The 18,218-nt window shown below is 36.6% G+C and overlaps 2 protein-coding genes across 3 annotated transcripts in view; one reads left to right on the top strand and one right to left on the bottom strand.

Annotated features, from left to right (window-relative positions):
- LOC107691694 (uncharacterized) overlaps positions 1-4,741 on the bottom strand; it is a 14,490-nt gene extending 9,749 nt beyond the window's left edge. The window contains exons 1-9 of the mRNA XM_016490474.1: positions 4,612-4,741; positions 4,408-4,522; positions 4,152-4,317; positions 3,880-4,019; positions 2,845-2,955; positions 1,501-1,624; positions 1,232-1,410; positions 941-1,089; positions 649-839 (exon numbers count right to left, since the gene is read on the bottom strand). Of these exons, the coding sequence (XP_016345960.1) occupies positions 649-839; positions 941-1,089; positions 1,232-1,410; positions 1,501-1,624; positions 2,845-2,955; positions 3,880-4,019; positions 4,152-4,317; positions 4,408-4,522; positions 4,612-4,741 (1,305 nt within the window). The remainder of the gene's footprint in view (positions 1-648; positions 840-940; positions 1,090-1,231; positions 1,411-1,500; positions 1,625-2,844; positions 2,956-3,879; positions 4,020-4,151; positions 4,318-4,407; positions 4,523-4,611) is intronic.
- A 2,562-nt stretch (positions 4,742-7,303) lies between these two features.
- The window catches only part of LOC107691665 (C2 domain-containing protein 2-like), a 13,188-nt gene continuing 2,273 nt past the window's right edge, over positions 7,304-18,218 (top strand). Inside the window, exons 1-13 of one of the 2 annotated variants that reach the window (XM_016490409.1) lie at positions 7,304-8,376; positions 8,512-8,607; positions 8,888-9,007; positions 12,296-12,397; positions 12,553-12,669; positions 12,955-13,072; positions 13,854-13,962; positions 14,477-14,541; positions 14,951-15,066; positions 15,563-15,719; positions 15,895-15,999; positions 16,176-16,303; positions 17,168-17,444. In XM_016490409.1, coding sequence (XP_016345895.1) covers positions 8,107-8,376; positions 8,512-8,607; positions 8,888-9,007; positions 12,296-12,397; positions 12,553-12,669; positions 12,955-13,072; positions 13,854-13,962; positions 14,477-14,541; positions 14,951-15,066; positions 15,563-15,719; positions 15,895-15,999; positions 16,176-16,303; positions 17,168-17,444 — 1,780 coding nt within the window. In that variant the 5' untranslated portion in view covers positions 7,304-8,106. Of the gene's footprint in view, positions 8,377-8,511; positions 8,608-8,887; positions 9,008-12,295; positions 12,398-12,522; positions 12,670-12,954; positions 13,073-13,853; positions 13,963-14,476; positions 14,542-14,950; positions 15,067-15,562; positions 15,720-15,894; positions 16,000-16,175; positions 16,304-17,167; positions 17,445-18,218 lie in introns of both variants that reach the window. The other variant, XM_016490408.1, reaches the window with a different exon arrangement.

The following is an 18,218-nucleotide window of genomic DNA, read 5'->3' as shown; positions in this document are numbered from 1 at the left end:
AGAAATTCTTTTAACCCAAAAAGCAAATTATGCTCCCTTCGAACTGGTTGTCTTTAAAATACAAATCTTGTGTAATCCCAGGCTATCTGTAATCAGAAGCACATTTAAAACTGGAATATAATTTAATTTCATTCACATGTGTTTCATAAACACATAATCCTTTCTAGATTACAATCAGCCATCAAAATTATACATTTAATTATTCCAGCTGCTGTGAGAAAAGGCTATAAACGATCGGCCATCTGCAGGATCCTCACATGCAATAGCCTAGTAGCCGGGGCAACTTCTTTATGTTTACAGAAGTGACGTAATGACGCAGCGGGATGCTCGAATTTCCCGCGAAAACCTACCCGTAACACGAAAAAAAACTTTATTATAAGCTGACCGTTGTGAATCGGGCTAAAGTAAGGCGATAGTTTCGAACACTGGCTGGTTATGTACTTGCTCGAATATTGATTTCAGATCATTTTTAACCAAAAAAAGTTACGGACTGCAGCTTTAATAATTTTACTTACTAATTTTACGTTTTTCTATCATATCACCCACCAACTTTTGAACAGTAGTGAACATCCAGAAAATAGAACCTGTTACATGTGCACTGATACATACTGATGAGATACAGTAACAGAATTAAACCAGTGTGCAAACCCTTATATGACAGCGTAGATTGTAGCACAAATCATGCAGGCTGCTGGTCCTGTGCTGGGCTCTGTGCTGGAGGCCCGTCTGCAGGAAGTGGTAATAAGGCTCAGGCACAGCAGGGTTTGCTATCAGAGCCTGACCGGCCTCTACTGACCGTTTTATCCAGCGTGAGTCTGTGGAGCCCCATGGCACAGCATCTGCACAAAGCAATATAACTGCTTTACAAGTCACAAACTAGTAACACAAAACAAGATCTATTACATAAGCTTTACAGTTTACATCACATGCATGAAGGTACCTGTAAAGATCTCCTGTAAAAGGGCGCACACACTATAGAGATCAGCTTTTCCTGTACATGCTCTACATCTAATCACTTCTGGAGCTGCCCAGTTGATCAGGCTGAGAGGCAAAGGAACAGGAGGTGGGGTGTAGGGGGTCGTTCCCTCACTGTAGTTGGAATAGAGGGTAAAGGCATGTCAAACACAAAAATCACATTATGAATATAAGCCATTTAATTTAGACATTTCCTAAATTGAAGTAATTTTAAATATATATATATTAATATGTGCCTTTTGCAAGGATGTTGTACCTGGGTACAATGAACCCAAGGCCTGTAACCTTGGCAACTCCAGGGTGCACTATAAGTACAGTGTGTGAGGAAAGAGCCCTGAGCACCAGAGATTGGCCATGCAGGTACATTAACACCTCACATACCTGTAGCACCACTGATAATAGGTCAAACAGCGGTAGGAAAGGAAACTCATCCTGCTGCAGAGTGTGGAAATAAACAATGAACAAGTTTAAAATAAAACCACTTCTCAGTCATTTATAAATCTTTTTGAAATTTTCAAACATTACCCTCTGGTGCAGCAGATTGTACAGGGATCCCACATTTACTCTCTCATAGACCAGCTTTGTGCTGTCCAGGTCAGCGGAGATACTCACAGCCATCAGCAGCAGCAGGTGCGGGTGAGACAGCTGACTGCACAGGACATAATAGTAACCATGGCTACTGCACAGTGTATGTACAGGTTTTGAATTACTTGAGTAAATTATGACAAAATTTTCATTTTGGGGTGAAGTATTTCATAATTCAAGTATTCCATTTCTGGGCATTTTGACTAAAAGTCAACATTAAATTAAAATGGGTCTTAATAATTAATAATCTGTCAAAAAATGTCACTGGTTTAATTGTGCATAATTCTAACCAGGGTTAATATTATAGGTAACTAAAGCTATAGCTAAATCTAAAAGCTTTAAAAACACTTAAAAAAAAAAAAAAAGTATTTTATTTCAGTAGTTGGCCAGATTTCTCATTCACACATGTACATTTTTATTATTTTTATTTTAGCTGATTTACTAAATAAATAAAACTGAAATAATAATAAATAAAACTGTATAGACATTTAAAAAAAACTTACAACTAAAAACAACAAAATTACTAAAACTTATTATAATATATATATACTGTATATATATACATACTAAACTGGTTTAATTGTGCATAATTCTAACCAGGGTTAATATTATAGGTAACTAAAGCTATAGCTAAATCTAAAAGCTTTAAAAACACTTAAAAAAAAAAAAAAAGTATTTTATTTCAGTAGTTGGCCAGATTTCTCATTCACACATGTACATTTTTATTATTTTTATTTTAGCTGATTTACTAAATAAATAAAACTGAAATAATAATAAATAAAACTGTATAGACATTTAAAAAAAACTTACAACTAAAAACAACAAAATTACTAAAACTTATTATAATATATATATACTGTATATATATATATACTAAAATAACAGATTTCAATATCTCTACAATAAATACATCTAAAAATAACTATTTAGTTTTAATAATCCTTCATCAAAGTGATATCTTTATCAGCTTCTAAAACTACTTTTTTTAATGAACAGCTGCACGTGTGCAGGCCAGGAAAAATAATAATAACCAATAATATCACAGCCCAACATGTTTCATCCAGTCCAATTGGATAAAATTCACAATTTTCATTCAGTTTCACTCAGAAATACAAAACATTACGGAAGTGAATGCACTGCAAATAATGTTTCATATTGTCTACAAAATTATACAGAAAAGTTTTATCACCTAAATAAAGTTTTATAAATAATAGTCTTTTACATATGTTTACTGTTTTGTAACAACTCTTTTGTAGCTTTTTTTGTCGAGTTTTCAATTCTTACCAGCAATACTCCTGCTCAGAAATGAGCAGATCCAGGAGACCATCATGTTCTTCACATTGTTGCAAAATCTGATCATGTAGCTCTTTAACAGTGACACGACATCCTTTCCAACTGTAATTGAGTCGCAGTTAAACAAAAAATGTATTATGTTTCCTGTAAGGAAATGCTGTACATCCATTTAAATCTCTCCTCAATGCATATTCAATTAATGGTCATTGCTTGATTACAGTGTCTTACTTGGTCATACATATGAAAGATCCACACATAAAGGAATTAAGAGGCTCATCATTAGCTTGAACTAAGTCACCGTCACTTATCAAGGGCACAGAAGCAGCCAATCCCAAACTTAACCCTGGCTTCTCAAAGCATAACTGTAATGATTACAAAACAACATCTTAACAACAGCTCAGTGTGATTAATAGCTGTCAAAGGGAAAGTATACTGTTTAGAAGCTTTACTATGCTAATGGGAAGGGGAATGTTAATTTTATAAGTCTTTATAATCGCAATCTAGAATTTAGAACATGTTTGTTCAAAAATAGGAAAACATTTATGTATATCACTAAAAAATGTGATGTGTGTTCAGGTTTTATCTTTTAAAAATATTGGCAAGAGAGAAAAAATTGTTTACACAAACCTTTCCAAAGCCAAAACACTGCATCATCATATCACAGGCAGTGATCTTATGACTTATTTTATTTTCATGAATGAGCCCAGGTGACCTAAAGAGAAGGACACATGCATACAAAATAAAAATCTGAATTTTTACTTTCACTTTTACTTTCTGAGTCTTGAATCACTGTGTTGTATTTCTTTCTCTTTCTCTAAATGCTAAACTAAAGGCTGGAGTACACTATACAACGTTAACACATATTTTTCCCTTGATTTGCATTCTGGTTCTCCGTAACCATTTACAAAGCCGTCAAGTTTTATGCCTAGTGTTTTAAAATCTGTTAAGGTTTTGAAAGTTGTGTAGTTTATTCCAGAAATGTTCACTAATAAAGATGAATGGCCAGAGAAGTACTGCAGATCTTACCAAGGTCGCAAGAGCTTGAGCAGGGATGGAGAGCTCAGCAGTGTCTTTGAGGAGGTCAGGGTGGTACGCGCAACTCTGGACAGATGTGTTTGCAACAAGCTCTGCATTTGAGACTCGCATCTCTTCAGAAAAGCAAGCATCTGTAGATAGGGAAGAACAAATGGTCTAATGGTGTCTTTTCACTGCAGAAGCTGCATCCATCACGACAAAGACACTGGTGCTGCATTTTATTCATACAGAACCAAAGCAGCATCTAAACAGTCAGCACAGACCTTCGGACTGTTCTCCTGAGCGCCTGCCTTGGCCCAGTCCTTCGGTATCCGGCCCTGATCATCATGGAGACGCAAGTCCCCGCCAGCATCCAGCAGTGAACTCAGCAACCAGGGATTACAAGAGAAAACTGCAGCATGGACGGGAGTACTTCCATCATTACAGCGGCTGGTGGATATAAACATCACACATGAGATAGTATGCTATTATCATATTCAAACCAGCACCATGGGTGATTATGGGAAGGTTTGGCCTTACTGATTTGGGTTCGCTCCATACTGTAGAAGTTTCTCTGCTACACCAGCAAAGCCAAGGAGAGACGCACAAAAGAGTGATGTCTGTCCAAGGTGGTTCATGCTGTCAACTCCCACACCTATGGAAGATGTAATATAAAAAGCAATAATGAAACATGTACAATCATTAAAAAAAAAAAAATTGGATATGCCCCTGATGTATGCAAACCTTTCTTGAGCACTTTCTCCACTTTTGCTACTTTTTTCTCAATTGTGTATCTGTGCAGTAGAGCTGATAAACCTCCACCTTTCACAGTGCCCAGGAGCACCGGACAGGGCATTGGCTGAACCCCTGTCATGATGCAGATGTCCCATGGATCAAATTAGAGAAGTAACCAGAGGTTTCTTCCTCACCTGAAAACTAAAATATGATTGGTTGAATAACTTGAGCATAGCAAACCGAACCATACATGTTTGCTTTCCATTGTTTACTTACTAATTACAATTGCAGTTACAGTTACATTTACAGTTGGCTTCAGTCAGAAAGTTGAAAAAAAAAATGTTTTAACGAGAAAACTAACCAGACATAACCTTACTGCATTAAGATAACTGAGACTTGTTATAGCACTTGCATAGCAGTGTCTTTGAGGAGGTCAGGGTGGTACGCGCAACTCTGGACAGATGTGTTTGCAACAAGCTCTGCATTTGAGACTCGCATCTCTTCAGAAAAGCAAGCATCTGTAGATAGGGAAGAACAAATGGTCTAATGGTGTCTTTTCACTGCAGAAGCTGCATCCATCACGACAAAGACACTGGTGCTGCATTTTATTCATACAGAACCAAAGCAGCATCTAAACAGTCAGCACAGACCTTCGGACTGTTCTCCTGAGCGCCTGCCTTGGCCCAGTCCTTCGGTATCCGGCCCTGATCATCATGGAGACGCAAGTCCCCGCCAGCATCCAGCAGTGAACTCAGCAACCAGGGATTACAAGAGAAAACTGCAGCATGGACGGGAGTACTTCCATCATTACAGCGGCTGGTGGATATAAACATCACACATGAGATAGTATGCTATTATCATATTCAAACCAGCACCATGGGTGATTATGGGAAGGTTTGGCCTTACTGATTTGGGTTCGCTCCATACTGTAGAAGTTTCTCTGCTACACCAGCAAAGCCAAGGAGAGACGCACAAAAGAGTGATGTCTGTCCAAGGTGGTTCATGCTGTCAACTCCCACACCTATGGAAGATGTAATATAAAAAGCAATAATGAAACATGTACAATCATTAAAAAAAAAAAAATTGGATATGCCCCTGATGTATGCAAACCTTTCTTGAGCACTTTCTCCACTTTTGCTACTTTTTTCTCAATTGTGTATCTGTGCAGTAGAGCTGATAAACCTCCACCTTTCACAGTGCCCAGGAGCACCGGACAGGGCATTGGCTGAACCCCTGTCATGATGCAGATGTCCCATGGATCAAATTAGAGAAGTAACCAGAGGTTTCTTCCTCACCTGAAAACTAAAATATGATTGGTTGAATAACTTGAGCATAGCAAACCGAACCATACATGTTTGCTTTCCATTGTTTACTTACTAATTACAATTGCAGTTACAGTTACATTTACAGTTGGCTTCAGTCAGAAAGTTGAAAAAAAAAATGTTTTAACGAGAAAACTAACCAGACATAACCTTACTGCATTAAGATAACTGAGACTTGTTATAGCACTTGCATATCATTGCTCTTCTGTTGATTTTGATTGCTTCCATGGTCCTCATTTGTAAGTCGCTTTGGATAAAAGCGTCTGCTAAATGTCTAAATGTAAATGTACTGACTTCTATCACACTCAAACATAAATTTAAATGTAAACAATATACATCTATGCTAGGAAGCGGACACCATTAGCCCAAGTTCATTTAATATTAACGTTGATATTTATCTAACTATAATTTACCCGTTCAGGTAGAGTTCAGCTGATCTTCGTTAATTAAAATTGCGATTAAAATGGAAATCAGTTTTTTAAATAAACAAAGATTGGAATTCAAATAAGTTCTTCGATACTATGCATTTTTTGAACTTCACCCGATCATCATTCCGATGGACATTGGGAATTGGCGGATGGATACTACTGGATGGATCTTGAAATATCGATATTTCAGATGTTTTATTTCTCTAGGATCGATACTAAATGTTTTAACTAGTGATTTAACTACTTTTTAACGTGAAAATGATTATACAAAGTGAGAATGTGTTAGCAAAAAATATTGTAGAATGCGCACTATTTCCCCTTCTGTTTTCTGCCTCCGCGCAGGTCTACTGCAAAGTTCAAACGCCTCAAACGTTCTGTCAGCCTCAACGCTACACTATTAATATAGTTTGTGTGAAATTTGTCATAATCGGTTTGTATGAGTTGTCTAACGATTGCTGGTGCTCTGTTATTAAGTATTGATCGACAAAACAGAACATTTACACTTTATTTAATGTTTGCAATTAATAAAAGAATAAATAGTGAATTCTTTTTTATTTGCATTCTAAAAAATGGTGAATTAGGGTGAACTGCTGTAAATATACTAATTTGAGAAAAACTTTGTAAACAATCCCATTGTTTAGCCAGTAATCCGCACACGCACACACAAGTCGCATATTTCCATATTCAAACGCTGCAAAAATTGCCGTATAAACAAAGAAACGTCCATTGTTCAAATTATCGTTCGTGAAAAGAGATCACAAGACCTTTGTCTATTTTCTGCAAGCATAAATTCCCCGTAATAATAATATAGAGCAAATAAAAGTTCGATTGATTTATTTCTACATATTTCTATTTACTATTTAATTGTATTAATTTATTTGATATACATTCGTCCATTTGTGTTATTTTAGAAACTGCAGTAGGGACTTTTATTTTGTATTGTCAGGTGACGGTGTTTTAGGACTCCTGAACCTCAATGCAAAGCTAATAATCCTAGAAATCAGCGGTGTGTGTGACACACACATCCACTCTCTTTCTGCCTCTCTTCATCATACACGCCCAGGAGGATGAACAAACACGTTAGAGGAGATGAGAACTGCACTTAATGTCACTTTTTAAACTCTTTTTTTCTTTTCTGTGGGATAATGCTCGGCTAATGTGATGGTAACGTGGCTCATCAACGCCGGGGGATTTCAGGAACTTTTTTCACCTCGGATGCACCGGTTCTAATTATTTTATCATTTAGAGTTGTCTTTAAATAGCCAGTAATTGTCTAACATATATCATTAATTTATAATATTAAGTATGTAACGTTATGTTTTTTAAATCGCCAATATTTTAAAAATATTGAAGCTGTCTGTGTCCGATAAGAGACCATTTATCCGGTTAAAATCTCGCAGATTCATTCACGGGCGGTTTACTGTGCACTGGCGTATGTTAAAAATGTTACTCCGTCTGTAAGTAGTTGTTCAGATGCTCTAATAATTTTAACATCTGATTTAATAATTGTATTTTGTGTTAAAACACATCTGTCTGTCGCTGTCGTGCTGGTTGAAGTGAGATTCACGAGCCTCAGTCCAGCGTTCGCGTGTTTCCATCCACCCTTCGTGAACTTTAATTTTTGCTGTTTGTGAAGGAGTGTTATTAGTCAATACTAGGAAGGAAACTGTCTTTATTGTGTTGGGATGCGGAAGGTAGAGGAGTAGGTCTGATGGTAAACATGTTGAGGGTTTAAAGTGAATGGCTTGGTGATCATGTCGTCTATGGAGGGTGTTTTCTCCTGGGTGGGTGACTGGCAGTGGCTCTGCATGGTCACTCTCTTTCTGGCCTCTGTTGTCACTTTGATTATATACTTGGTGCTGTATTTTTCCAACAAACCTCCTGTTGGGAAAACACCTCTCAGTCATGTGGATTCGGAGGAGGCCGATGGGATTTTATGCTGGGTACTGTCTCTGAAAAGCTGGAAGAGTCAGTGGAGACGAGCCTGGTTCAGGAGCCTCAATGAAGAAGCTAGGAGATCACAGGTGGGTTTGTTGTTGTTTTTCATTCAGTTATATCTCTATATATTATTCATCTCTAAAATAGCATATATGAGCTCCTAAAAAGCTGAATGTTGTGATCTTTATTGTGTTCCTTTGGTAATGTGTTCCTCTTATTAGAGCGGGATTCAGCTGACATTTGAAGAAGATGGTGTTCATTCATCAGAACTGGCTTTGGACCAGATTTCAAGCTTTATGAAAACACCCGGTCAAAAGGTAAGGTCAAGCTTTGAACGTTTATACACCCTAACCTATATGAGGAATTGATTTGTTGCCAAACCTCTTTATTATGTCTCCCTGCTTGCCTACGTGAATTGTATATAGGTTTAAATGTTTTGAATCAAAATAGGGTTATGAGTGTGACATGAGATTTCTCATTTTGACATGCACCCTGTTTGACGATTCAGAAAAATTATTAGCAATGTTATGACTGTTGAAGCTTGAGGATATTTAAAGTGACCAACTAGTCTTACTCATAGTTGTATTCTTTTTGCAGAATGCCCTGTGTCAGGTGGTTGGAAACAAGCTGCAGTTTTCTCTCAGTGCTTTACCAAGCTCAGCGTCTTCAGAAACCCCCCTGAGATACAGTGCGAAGATATCTCCTCTTCGTCTGCAGGTAAACATGAGTGTTTATTCTGCTCTTAGTGTCACTTGAGGATGGTTGGGTAAACGCAAGTGCTTCGGCATGACAAATTGTCAAACGACAGTCATTCTTTAAATGCCTCCGGTAATATTGGCAATGGTGAGGCAGATAATCCAGTTTTTTTTTTTTTTTTTTACATTCTCTTGGAGTAGACAAGCATCTCCTTTGATTCTAGGAAAGGCTGTCACATGTTTTGCCATCAAAGTATATAGTAATTTTAGTCACGTTGGGATAAATCAGCACAATGCTCATTTGGACTGTGCATTCGGTCTTGAGGAAATGAAATCGATCTAAAGCAGGGTTTTAAAATTTTCTGAATAAACAGTTTTATGATTTTGAAACCTGTGATGTAAAATTATAAGAAATATTTCAGATTCTGCACTAATGCTAAGTCTCTAATCAAATATAAGTACATTAATGACCATGTGAAGTCAAAAGGTCAGATTTTGTTCCATTTTCAAATTATTCTTGGATGTAAAAAATATGTAGAATTAAAGTAATACACAGTAAATATTATTATTAGTCTCATCATTTTGGACCCCCTTGGTATTAGTTATTTTAAAATTATTTCTATACTATTAAAGTATTTATTCATATTTTGAATATTTTTGTATATCTCCAGTTAAATTTTAGTTTGAGTTTTTGTAATTGTCATTTTTATTAGTCATTAGTTTATTAGTCATTTAATTACTTTTTTTTTTCTTTTCAGTTTCAGTAATTTTAGTATGTAACCCTATTTATTTCAGTTAGCTGCCAAGGTAACATTTCTAATTTAATTTTGTTTGTCTTCTAATATTATATTTTATTTTGTTTCAGCTTTATTTCAATTGCTGAAAAATATTTTTAATCGTTTTAGTTAACAATAACACTGCTGAAATGTGTACAGTCACATAAAACCTGTAAGGATCAGGAATAAACACATTTGCCCTATGAGAGATGTAACGCTTCATGCAGTGTCCCGATTGCTTTTGATTTATAGGGTGTGACTCACTCTGCAGTTTTATTCACCGCAGGAATCAGATTAAGTGCCTCGGTCGCGATCACTGGCTCGATGTCCTGCCTTTATTTTAATCACCGTTAATATGTCTCTGACTCAGAAACATGCAATTTCACTGGTACATCCTGCCTAGAATTATTCATGGAAAAGCTTGTACCTCTTGGACAGGGAGTTTATTTAATATTGCGCTTCAAATGGCAGTAGAAATTACTTAAGAGCACCATTTCAGTGTGCAGAGCTGCAGTTGTTGACAATGCATTGTGTTTAAAAGCTCACACAGGCTTTGCTCAATTGCATTACAGCTATTTTTAAACCAATTAATTGCTCGACTCTTCATTGTCGTGCTGATCCCGTTTTAGCCATAAGTGAATTGAGTGGCTAAATGCATTTAACCTGTCGTTAAATCTTTCGTTTCCTCATATGCCTTCAGAATCCACCCCGGTTCTATGGTATTCTGTCGTGGGCTGTTTTTGTTCAAACAAATCCGATCAAGTGCTAGATTGTAAATAGAATACTGGGCATGTGACAAGTGTACATACGGAATACTGACCTTTTCAGGAGCAATTGCGTTTATTTTCTGTTTGTCATTTAAGCCTCTTTCTGGAGGAATCCAGGTGGTTACTGCATATTTTCTAGCTGTTTCTCCTGCTGGTCAAGGGTGATTACTGGAAAGCTCTCAGTGGTTGTTAGAATGGCTTCGTAGGCTGAACAACAGTATATTTGGGGCTTTTGTTTTGTTCTAGAGGTCAGTGCACTCTCGTGCCCACAGCCACATACGAGGTTGTGGAATAACACTTTTATTGTGACTGCATGGGGTCCACCTCATGGCAGGGGTTACAAGTTCTGTAAGCAAATATCTTTTCAGGTTCAGATTGAAACAGATCGATTGAAGCTTTTCCTGTGTCTATATAAATCGTACTGTATATTATTAGTTACTGATTAGCATTTTCTAGTTCATCCATCCTCTTCAGACTTTATAATTTCATGTGATTTAGAAATGAACATGGGCATTGAGCATTGGACTGGAATTTGGCATCCTGTCATTTTTTTTCTCTACCTTTCCCCCAAGTTCAGTCTTCAGGAATGTAAAGCAGTCGTGCTTGGACATGACGGCCCATTCCTCCGTGTATGGTGGGCCCTGTGGCTCAATGAGCTGTTGTGAATATGTGAATGCTCTGGACTCCTTTGTTTATTGTGCATTTGAAGTAGGCAGTGTTATGTTATTCTGTTGTAGGCCACTGTGTGTTTCTGCCTTGCTGATTTAAAGCAGCAGCATTTGTTGTTTAATTTATTGCTGATATTAGGTCAACATAGAACTCTCAGTCGTTTATTTCAGTTGGCTTTTAAAGCACCATTTTTCTAAAATTGATGATACACACACCTGTGACCACACAGTAGCTGAATTCTGTATGCGGCAAGTTGACAATGGTAAAAAGCCTTACTTTGTTGTTTATTGACACATTATTATTAATGACTTGAATTAAACATTAGTGTCTTTTACTATACTTCATTTGCTATGCCCAGCTCGTTCTCACTATAGTATTGAAAATTGTGGAAAAAATTTGGTCTAGAAATTGTCTTAGTTTTGCTTACATTATGAAAGAATTTTTTTTTCCTTTTTTTGAGTTTTAAATTAAATAATCCTGAAAAAGTGTATAATGGTTTCTACAAAAAATATTAAGCAGCACAACTGCTATCAACATTAATAATAAGAAGAAATGTCTCTCTTGACCATATTAGAATGATTTCTGAAGGATCATGTGACACTGAGGGCTGGAGTGATGGCTGCTGAAAATTCAGTTTTGCCATCAAAGGAATAAAATATATTTTAAAATATAAAATTGAAAACATTTATTTTAAATTTGAATGGTATTTTACAATATGACCGTCTTTGCTATATTTTTTTTCCCTGTCTCAATCGTTTGAAAAGTAATGTAAATACATTATTTTAATATAAACTGGTTCCTTTATATATGTAATTTAATGCACAAATAAATGCAGTAAAAATCCGTAAATTATTAATGTTAATTGTATTCGAAAAAATGGATGCTATAATTGTTTTACGTGATGGTTAACATTTTAATTTTCTGTTTTCTATTCCATGGCCTTTAAAAGCAATAAGACAATTGAGACTTATATTAAACCATGTTAAAAGAGGTTTTAGGCTTTACAAGGTAGCACACAGTGTCCCGTGGCTTACTGCTCTGATCAGCCCTTGTTTAATTTCTATGGTTGTAATGTTTGTGTGTGTATTGTTGCCACAGCTGGCCCTACAGATGAAAGAGGTGAACGAGGAGGTGGAGATTTCCTGGGGGGTGCTTCACCTGAACTCTGTAGATTTGCAGCTGACGCCAAGTTTTACACAGGTATGTTCACACATCAAAACACTCTAGATAGAAAATAGCATAATTAAATGCGGTTTTCATTGCACTCTCCATCATTTGTAAATCTCAGTAGGTTTTTAAAGGGTGACTTCTGCTTATTTTTTCAGAAAGCATGTGACGCTCTGTGTATGTTTCAGGGAGATTGTGAAAGTCTAAGTGAAGCTGCTGTGAATGACAGGCTCAGACAGGTCTTGAGTCGAGCTCAAGCGTCCGTAACTTTGAGCAGCCGGCCTGCAGAGTCTGCAGAAGTCAAGGTACTACCCTGCACAAATGTGTAACACTTATCGTATTAACAATAGCACTTAATCCTCTCTAAAACACTTAAATCAACTTAATTTCAACCACATAGGCTAATAAATATTTTATAACCCTATTTTGTTTGTCCTAAGGCCTTGATTATATGATCTGATAAATTTCATAATATTCAGAGCATTACATAACTTTGGAATTTGCTCAGAATGGAGAGAAAAACACAGAAAAGGATGTTGCGGTTGATGTTATGAGTGATAATGTTTTATTTCCTCTGTCCTCTTTAACAGGAAGTAAGGAACAAGACCTTGCAGGTGACCTCACCCCCAAAGCCCCCGCGGGCTCATGAGTGGAAACTATTAGTGAAGAACATCCGGGTCACATGCAAACAGGAGGATGGTGCTGCAGGTCACTGAAACACACTCATATTTCGGCAGAATGCATGTCCTTCAAGTTCTCTTTAATATTTAGCTAAATCATTTAGACATATTTATACAGTATGCAAGCAACAAGTATTGATAAAAAAGATGGATGAACCTGCATTTCAGCATATGAAAATAAAAGTTTTTAGCATTTTGATATCACTTTTTCTTACGTGCGTCTTCCAATCACTGGCAGTTGTTTGTGGTGGCCCGTTTCTTAATATATGGCCACATGACACAGATTCTAATCCCTGAGATCCCATGTGTCTTGTTGTTCATTAGATGGAGTTTGTACACACCACAGACCTCAGCTAATGTTTTTATATTGCTTGGATCGAAGAAATCAAGCCAATTATTTGGATGATATTTTGTTGTGGGCACAAAGTGCAGGCTACACTTCCGAAAAAGCACCGCCCCTGCAACTTATTCAGTTAACTGCCCGTGTTTCCCTCAATCAGGATGTCCCTTCTGTTCGGAAATCATTTCCGGAAGTGGTCTAATAGTCCTGCTGCTCTCCAGCCAAGTCACTATTACAGCCCAGCAAGCACTTAACAGAGACAAATGGCATCTCATCCATTTTATGCATAATTCATTTTGGCAAAGAGCATTTTCTGCATTAGTCCATTATTTAGCTTGAAAACAGATCTCTTCTCTTTGTTTTTTGGCTCAAATGTCTGGTGGTATTTGAATGTACATTAGCAAATTGGTCTTCTTTTGGAAGGGTATTGCTTGTGCTTGGTAAAGAGCTGTTTCTATTCTGGTTTCAGGCGGCATGAATCCCCAGTGTATCCTCCAATTGGATGATCCTCCTCAGAAGGTCACCAGTTCAGTCTTGACTAACACATCCACCCCAGCCTGGGACCAGCCCTTCATATTGTGAGTTCAGGTCCACCTCCATCTGCTCCCTCCTCAGCTGCCCCTGGAAACTTAATTTATACCCATTTAATGAATGTTTTTATTTTTAACCTTTTTGACACTTTTATAGAAACGTACAGTAGAGGTAGGACAGGAAACTACTGGGAGAGAAGGGGGCGACGTGACGGGGAAAACGTGAATCAGGCACATGTTGGGACAGCACTACCTGTTTAGCTGGGAAACCTGTTTGAAAACAATCACAGTTATTTGTGCTCTTCTGTTTAGTAATGCTAATAGCATAGATTTTTTTTTTTTTTGTATGTTAACACTTTGTTTTTTTTTAATCATTTTATGAGGTTTAATTCAAAACCATGGTCAAGATTGTCAACTCAAGAAATCACAAAATATAAAATCAGCCAGCATTTCCTAAGATTTAGACTATAAAATGTTTGGCAGTTTTGGGTCATCCTCCAATCTTTTTACATGGGAGTACCACATGATTTATTTTATCTTTTGCCTTTGTCTGTTTTTGCAGTGAGCTTAGCGGACGGTCAAAAGAGCTGAATATTCAGGTTGTGGATAACGGCAAACCTCGGGAGAGTAAGTCCACATGACCGAAAATAAACCAGCTTAACGGCATAAAAACAATAGTGATATCCATTAATCTGGGTCTGCAGAAGCTTGAAGGTCATCTGTGAATTTTAATCTACTTTCAGTCATCTGTTTCTCTAAATCATGAAATAGCCTCAAAAATGCTGTATAAGTGGTAGATTATTTGAGCGAATAGAAGGATACTGTGGTAATATCTTGATTTGAATTCTTGTAACAGACATGTGACAGCCTATATTACCTCATTTCACGAGCCTTTCACCCTGATTTCTTAACAGCTTGTGTGAAATGTGTTTGTCTGTGTGCTTGGTGCCACTTTTTCCTTCCTTGACAAACACATTGATCAAATTATATGCATTACTTTGATCTGATCAGACATCACTCTCTCTTTTCCTCCCAGCCTCTTTGTTAGGGCAGGTATCTGTGCCTTTTGATCTAGTGAAGAAACACCCCAAAGGTCAACAGACCTTTTCACTCATGGCCAAAGATCAAGTGACTGGATCACTAACTACTGAGGTAAAATATCTCATCATGATACAGTGTAACTAGATGTTAATCACATTTTAGAATTAATTCTCAGATATTTGTCACTTTTTGTACTTTAATTGCATTTACATTTCATAATATTCATAAGCTAGTTCACATGTACAATGACTTAAATTAATGCTAAAGAGTGTAATTTTTTTCTTATAATGCCCTATCCTAGCTTAATGTACAAAAAGACCTATATATAAGCAGTGTTGGGGAGTAACTAGTTACATCCCAAATTGCACTGACTACTCTGAGACATACGACCCTATAATTTCCGTGATGCGGAAAACACACACTGGTTCGTAGAATCCAGTCGTAAAAACGGAATTGCTATAGATGTAATCTGTAACCTATTACATTTCCAAAGTAACCTTCCCAACACTGTATATAAGCCTAAACTATAATATAGTTCAGTTTCCATTGGCAAATTAAATATGCTATTAGAATATTTGTTTACCAACCTGAATGAATTTCTGTGTAGTTCACCTACCTGGAGCCCAGCGAGGTGCGTAGCTGGCAGACGCCCATGCCGGCCCCTACTAAGAGAGTGGAGATGGACCGCACTGTGATGCCCTGTGGCACTGTTGTTACCACTGTCACTGCTGTGAGGAGCAAACCAGGACGACCTTTAGCACCTGGTACCTTCCATTGGCCTTTGATTCAGTTGTTGATTTTGAGGAGGGCAATCTTAGTGTTATATGGGTATTAAAGCAAACTTTAATTTGAAGATGCTACAGTTGTTATGTCAATCTCCTAAACCACAAAATCAAAATCTATTAAACAATTTTCATGTTTTAAAAATCCCCCTTACAGAATCCAAATCGCCTTCTAAAAACAAGCTGGCGGAGAGAAGGGTGTCGGAGCAGACATCATTACTTGGAGCCAAAGTTAGCAAAGCCCTGTCATCATCAGATACAGGTGGGGTTTCCAGTAAATCTTGTTGACATAAATGGCTAAATGCATTTCCTTTATTTCCACTTTCTACACCGCAAGTGCTCATCAGCAGTCCTGGAGTAAGAATAAAGTCAAAATGCCACATTAGTAATAGATTATGTTCAGCGTTTGAACACTCTTTTTCTTTCTTTCCTGTACAGAGTTATTGATCTTAAACGGGACCGACCCTGTAGCCGAGGCTGCCATCAGACAGCTGCATGAGTCGGCAAAACAGAAGCTCAAATCTCCTGTCAAAAAGAGCACCATCATCATCTCAGGAGTGACCAAGGTACAGAAAAAAACAACTCAGTGACCCACATATATGCATATTTATTAGGCATTTACAATATATTGGTACCATATAAGTTATTTTATTTATTTGTACTGATAGTTATTGTATATTTAATTGTGTGTGCTTATTTCACTTATTTTTACATTTTCATTACCTTTACTTGTTTTAAAGAATACTAATAATTTAATTACACATGTTAATGTAATAATGCAAATATCCATTTTTATACTGTACATAATAACTTAACATTGCCCAAATTCACTATAGCATTTAAAACAACTGATTTTAATTTATTTATACAAAATAGTACAACATTTGAATCAGCTTGTCTGTGTCAGACAGAATTGTTTTGTTTTTTTTCTTTAAAAAATTGGATAACTTTAAAACCTTGGATAGGATTATCATTCCAAGAATCCACACAATGTCAATGTAGTTTGACATTTTTGGGACAACTTCTTTTTCTTTTCTTTTTTGCCCATTGTCACTTTTAGAATTTAAAACAACTGATTTTGATTTATACAAAATAGTGCAAAATTTATTACAAAATTATCAGCTTATTGGTATCATACAGAATTTTTTCTTTCAAAATTTGAAACCTTCAAAATCTTTACACAAAAAAATTCACACAATAAAACTCAGCAAGCATGTCCTGAGACTTAAAAAATAAATTGTAGTTTGGCATTTTTTATTTATTTATACAAAATACACTTTAGTACAAAATGATCTGTATCAAATATAATTAATTTATCTTGTATTTGTAGGTAGTTAGTGGTACCTTGTCGTAGTCACAATGTTACATCATAAAACAAGTTCTTTAACTTCAGTTTCTAATTAAGGCTTTACTGTTAACCTCCTCTCTAGGCCCCTCTGACACAGGATGAGGAGATGGCTCTGATGGCAGGATATGCAGCTGCGATGAACGCTTCAATGTCCGGAGCATCTGAAGGCACCAGCAGTGAAGTGTTACCATCAGAAACAGTGGCAGAACCCGGCATTCTCGAACCCACAGAGTCTCTGGCAGGTGTGAATGGCACAGACCACATGGAGGACTGGGAGAGCCAGGCCGGAGAAGACCCAGATGCAGATAAAACGTCTCTGTCCCTCTGTATCTCTGAAACGGGTTCCAAAAAAGGAAAAGGTGAGGGGGGAAAAAGGGGATGAACTTTGAGCTTTATGTGAATGAACAACAACAACATTCAGAATATGGGTTTTGAGTTTGTATTTAACCTGTTTACACCTTCAAAGCACATAAAGTGTTTTACTGAGTTATAAATCTGATCACAGGACTGCATGTGAAAAACAAGGTCAATGGCCTGCATTTACATTGCCGTTCAAAAATTTTGGGTTAAGAATTTTTGAAGAGAGAAAAAAAAAGTCTTATGCTCACCAAGGCTGCATTTGTTTGATTAAAAATACAATATGTGATGGCAATGCTGATTTTTCAGTAGCCATTGCTCCAGTTTTCAGTGTCACATGATCCTTCAGAAATCATTCTAATATGCTGATACAGTGTTCGAGAAACATTTCTTCTTATCAATGCTGAAAACAGTTGTGCAGCTTAATATTTTAGTGGAAACTGTGATACATTCAGCGAAAATTTTAACCAGAAATCTTTTATCATAAATGTCTTTACTGTCACTTTTTGTATCAATTTAATATCTATTTAATAGTATCAATTTAATGCTAATTTCTACAAACTTCACGTGACTGAAGAGTAGTTTATTCTGTCACTTGAGTTGCTTAATATGAACAATCTTTGACACGAGGGAAGATTTCTTAGGGAAATATATATACACATATACATACATATACATATACATACATACATACATATATACATATACACACATATATACACATACATATACACACATATACACACATATATACACACATATACACATACATATAC

The sequence above is a fragment of the Sinocyclocheilus anshuiensis genome, unplaced genomic scaffold, assembly GCF_001515605.1.
Source record: "Sinocyclocheilus anshuiensis isolate Anshui unplaced genomic scaffold, SAMN03320099.WGS_v1.1 scaffold186, whole genome shotgun sequence".
NCBI lineage: Eukaryota > Metazoa > Chordata > Actinopteri > Cypriniformes > Cyprinidae > Sinocyclocheilus > Sinocyclocheilus anshuiensis.
The sequence above is the reverse complement of the archived record's forward strand: the minus strand, read 5'-3'. Positions and strand labels throughout refer to the sequence as shown.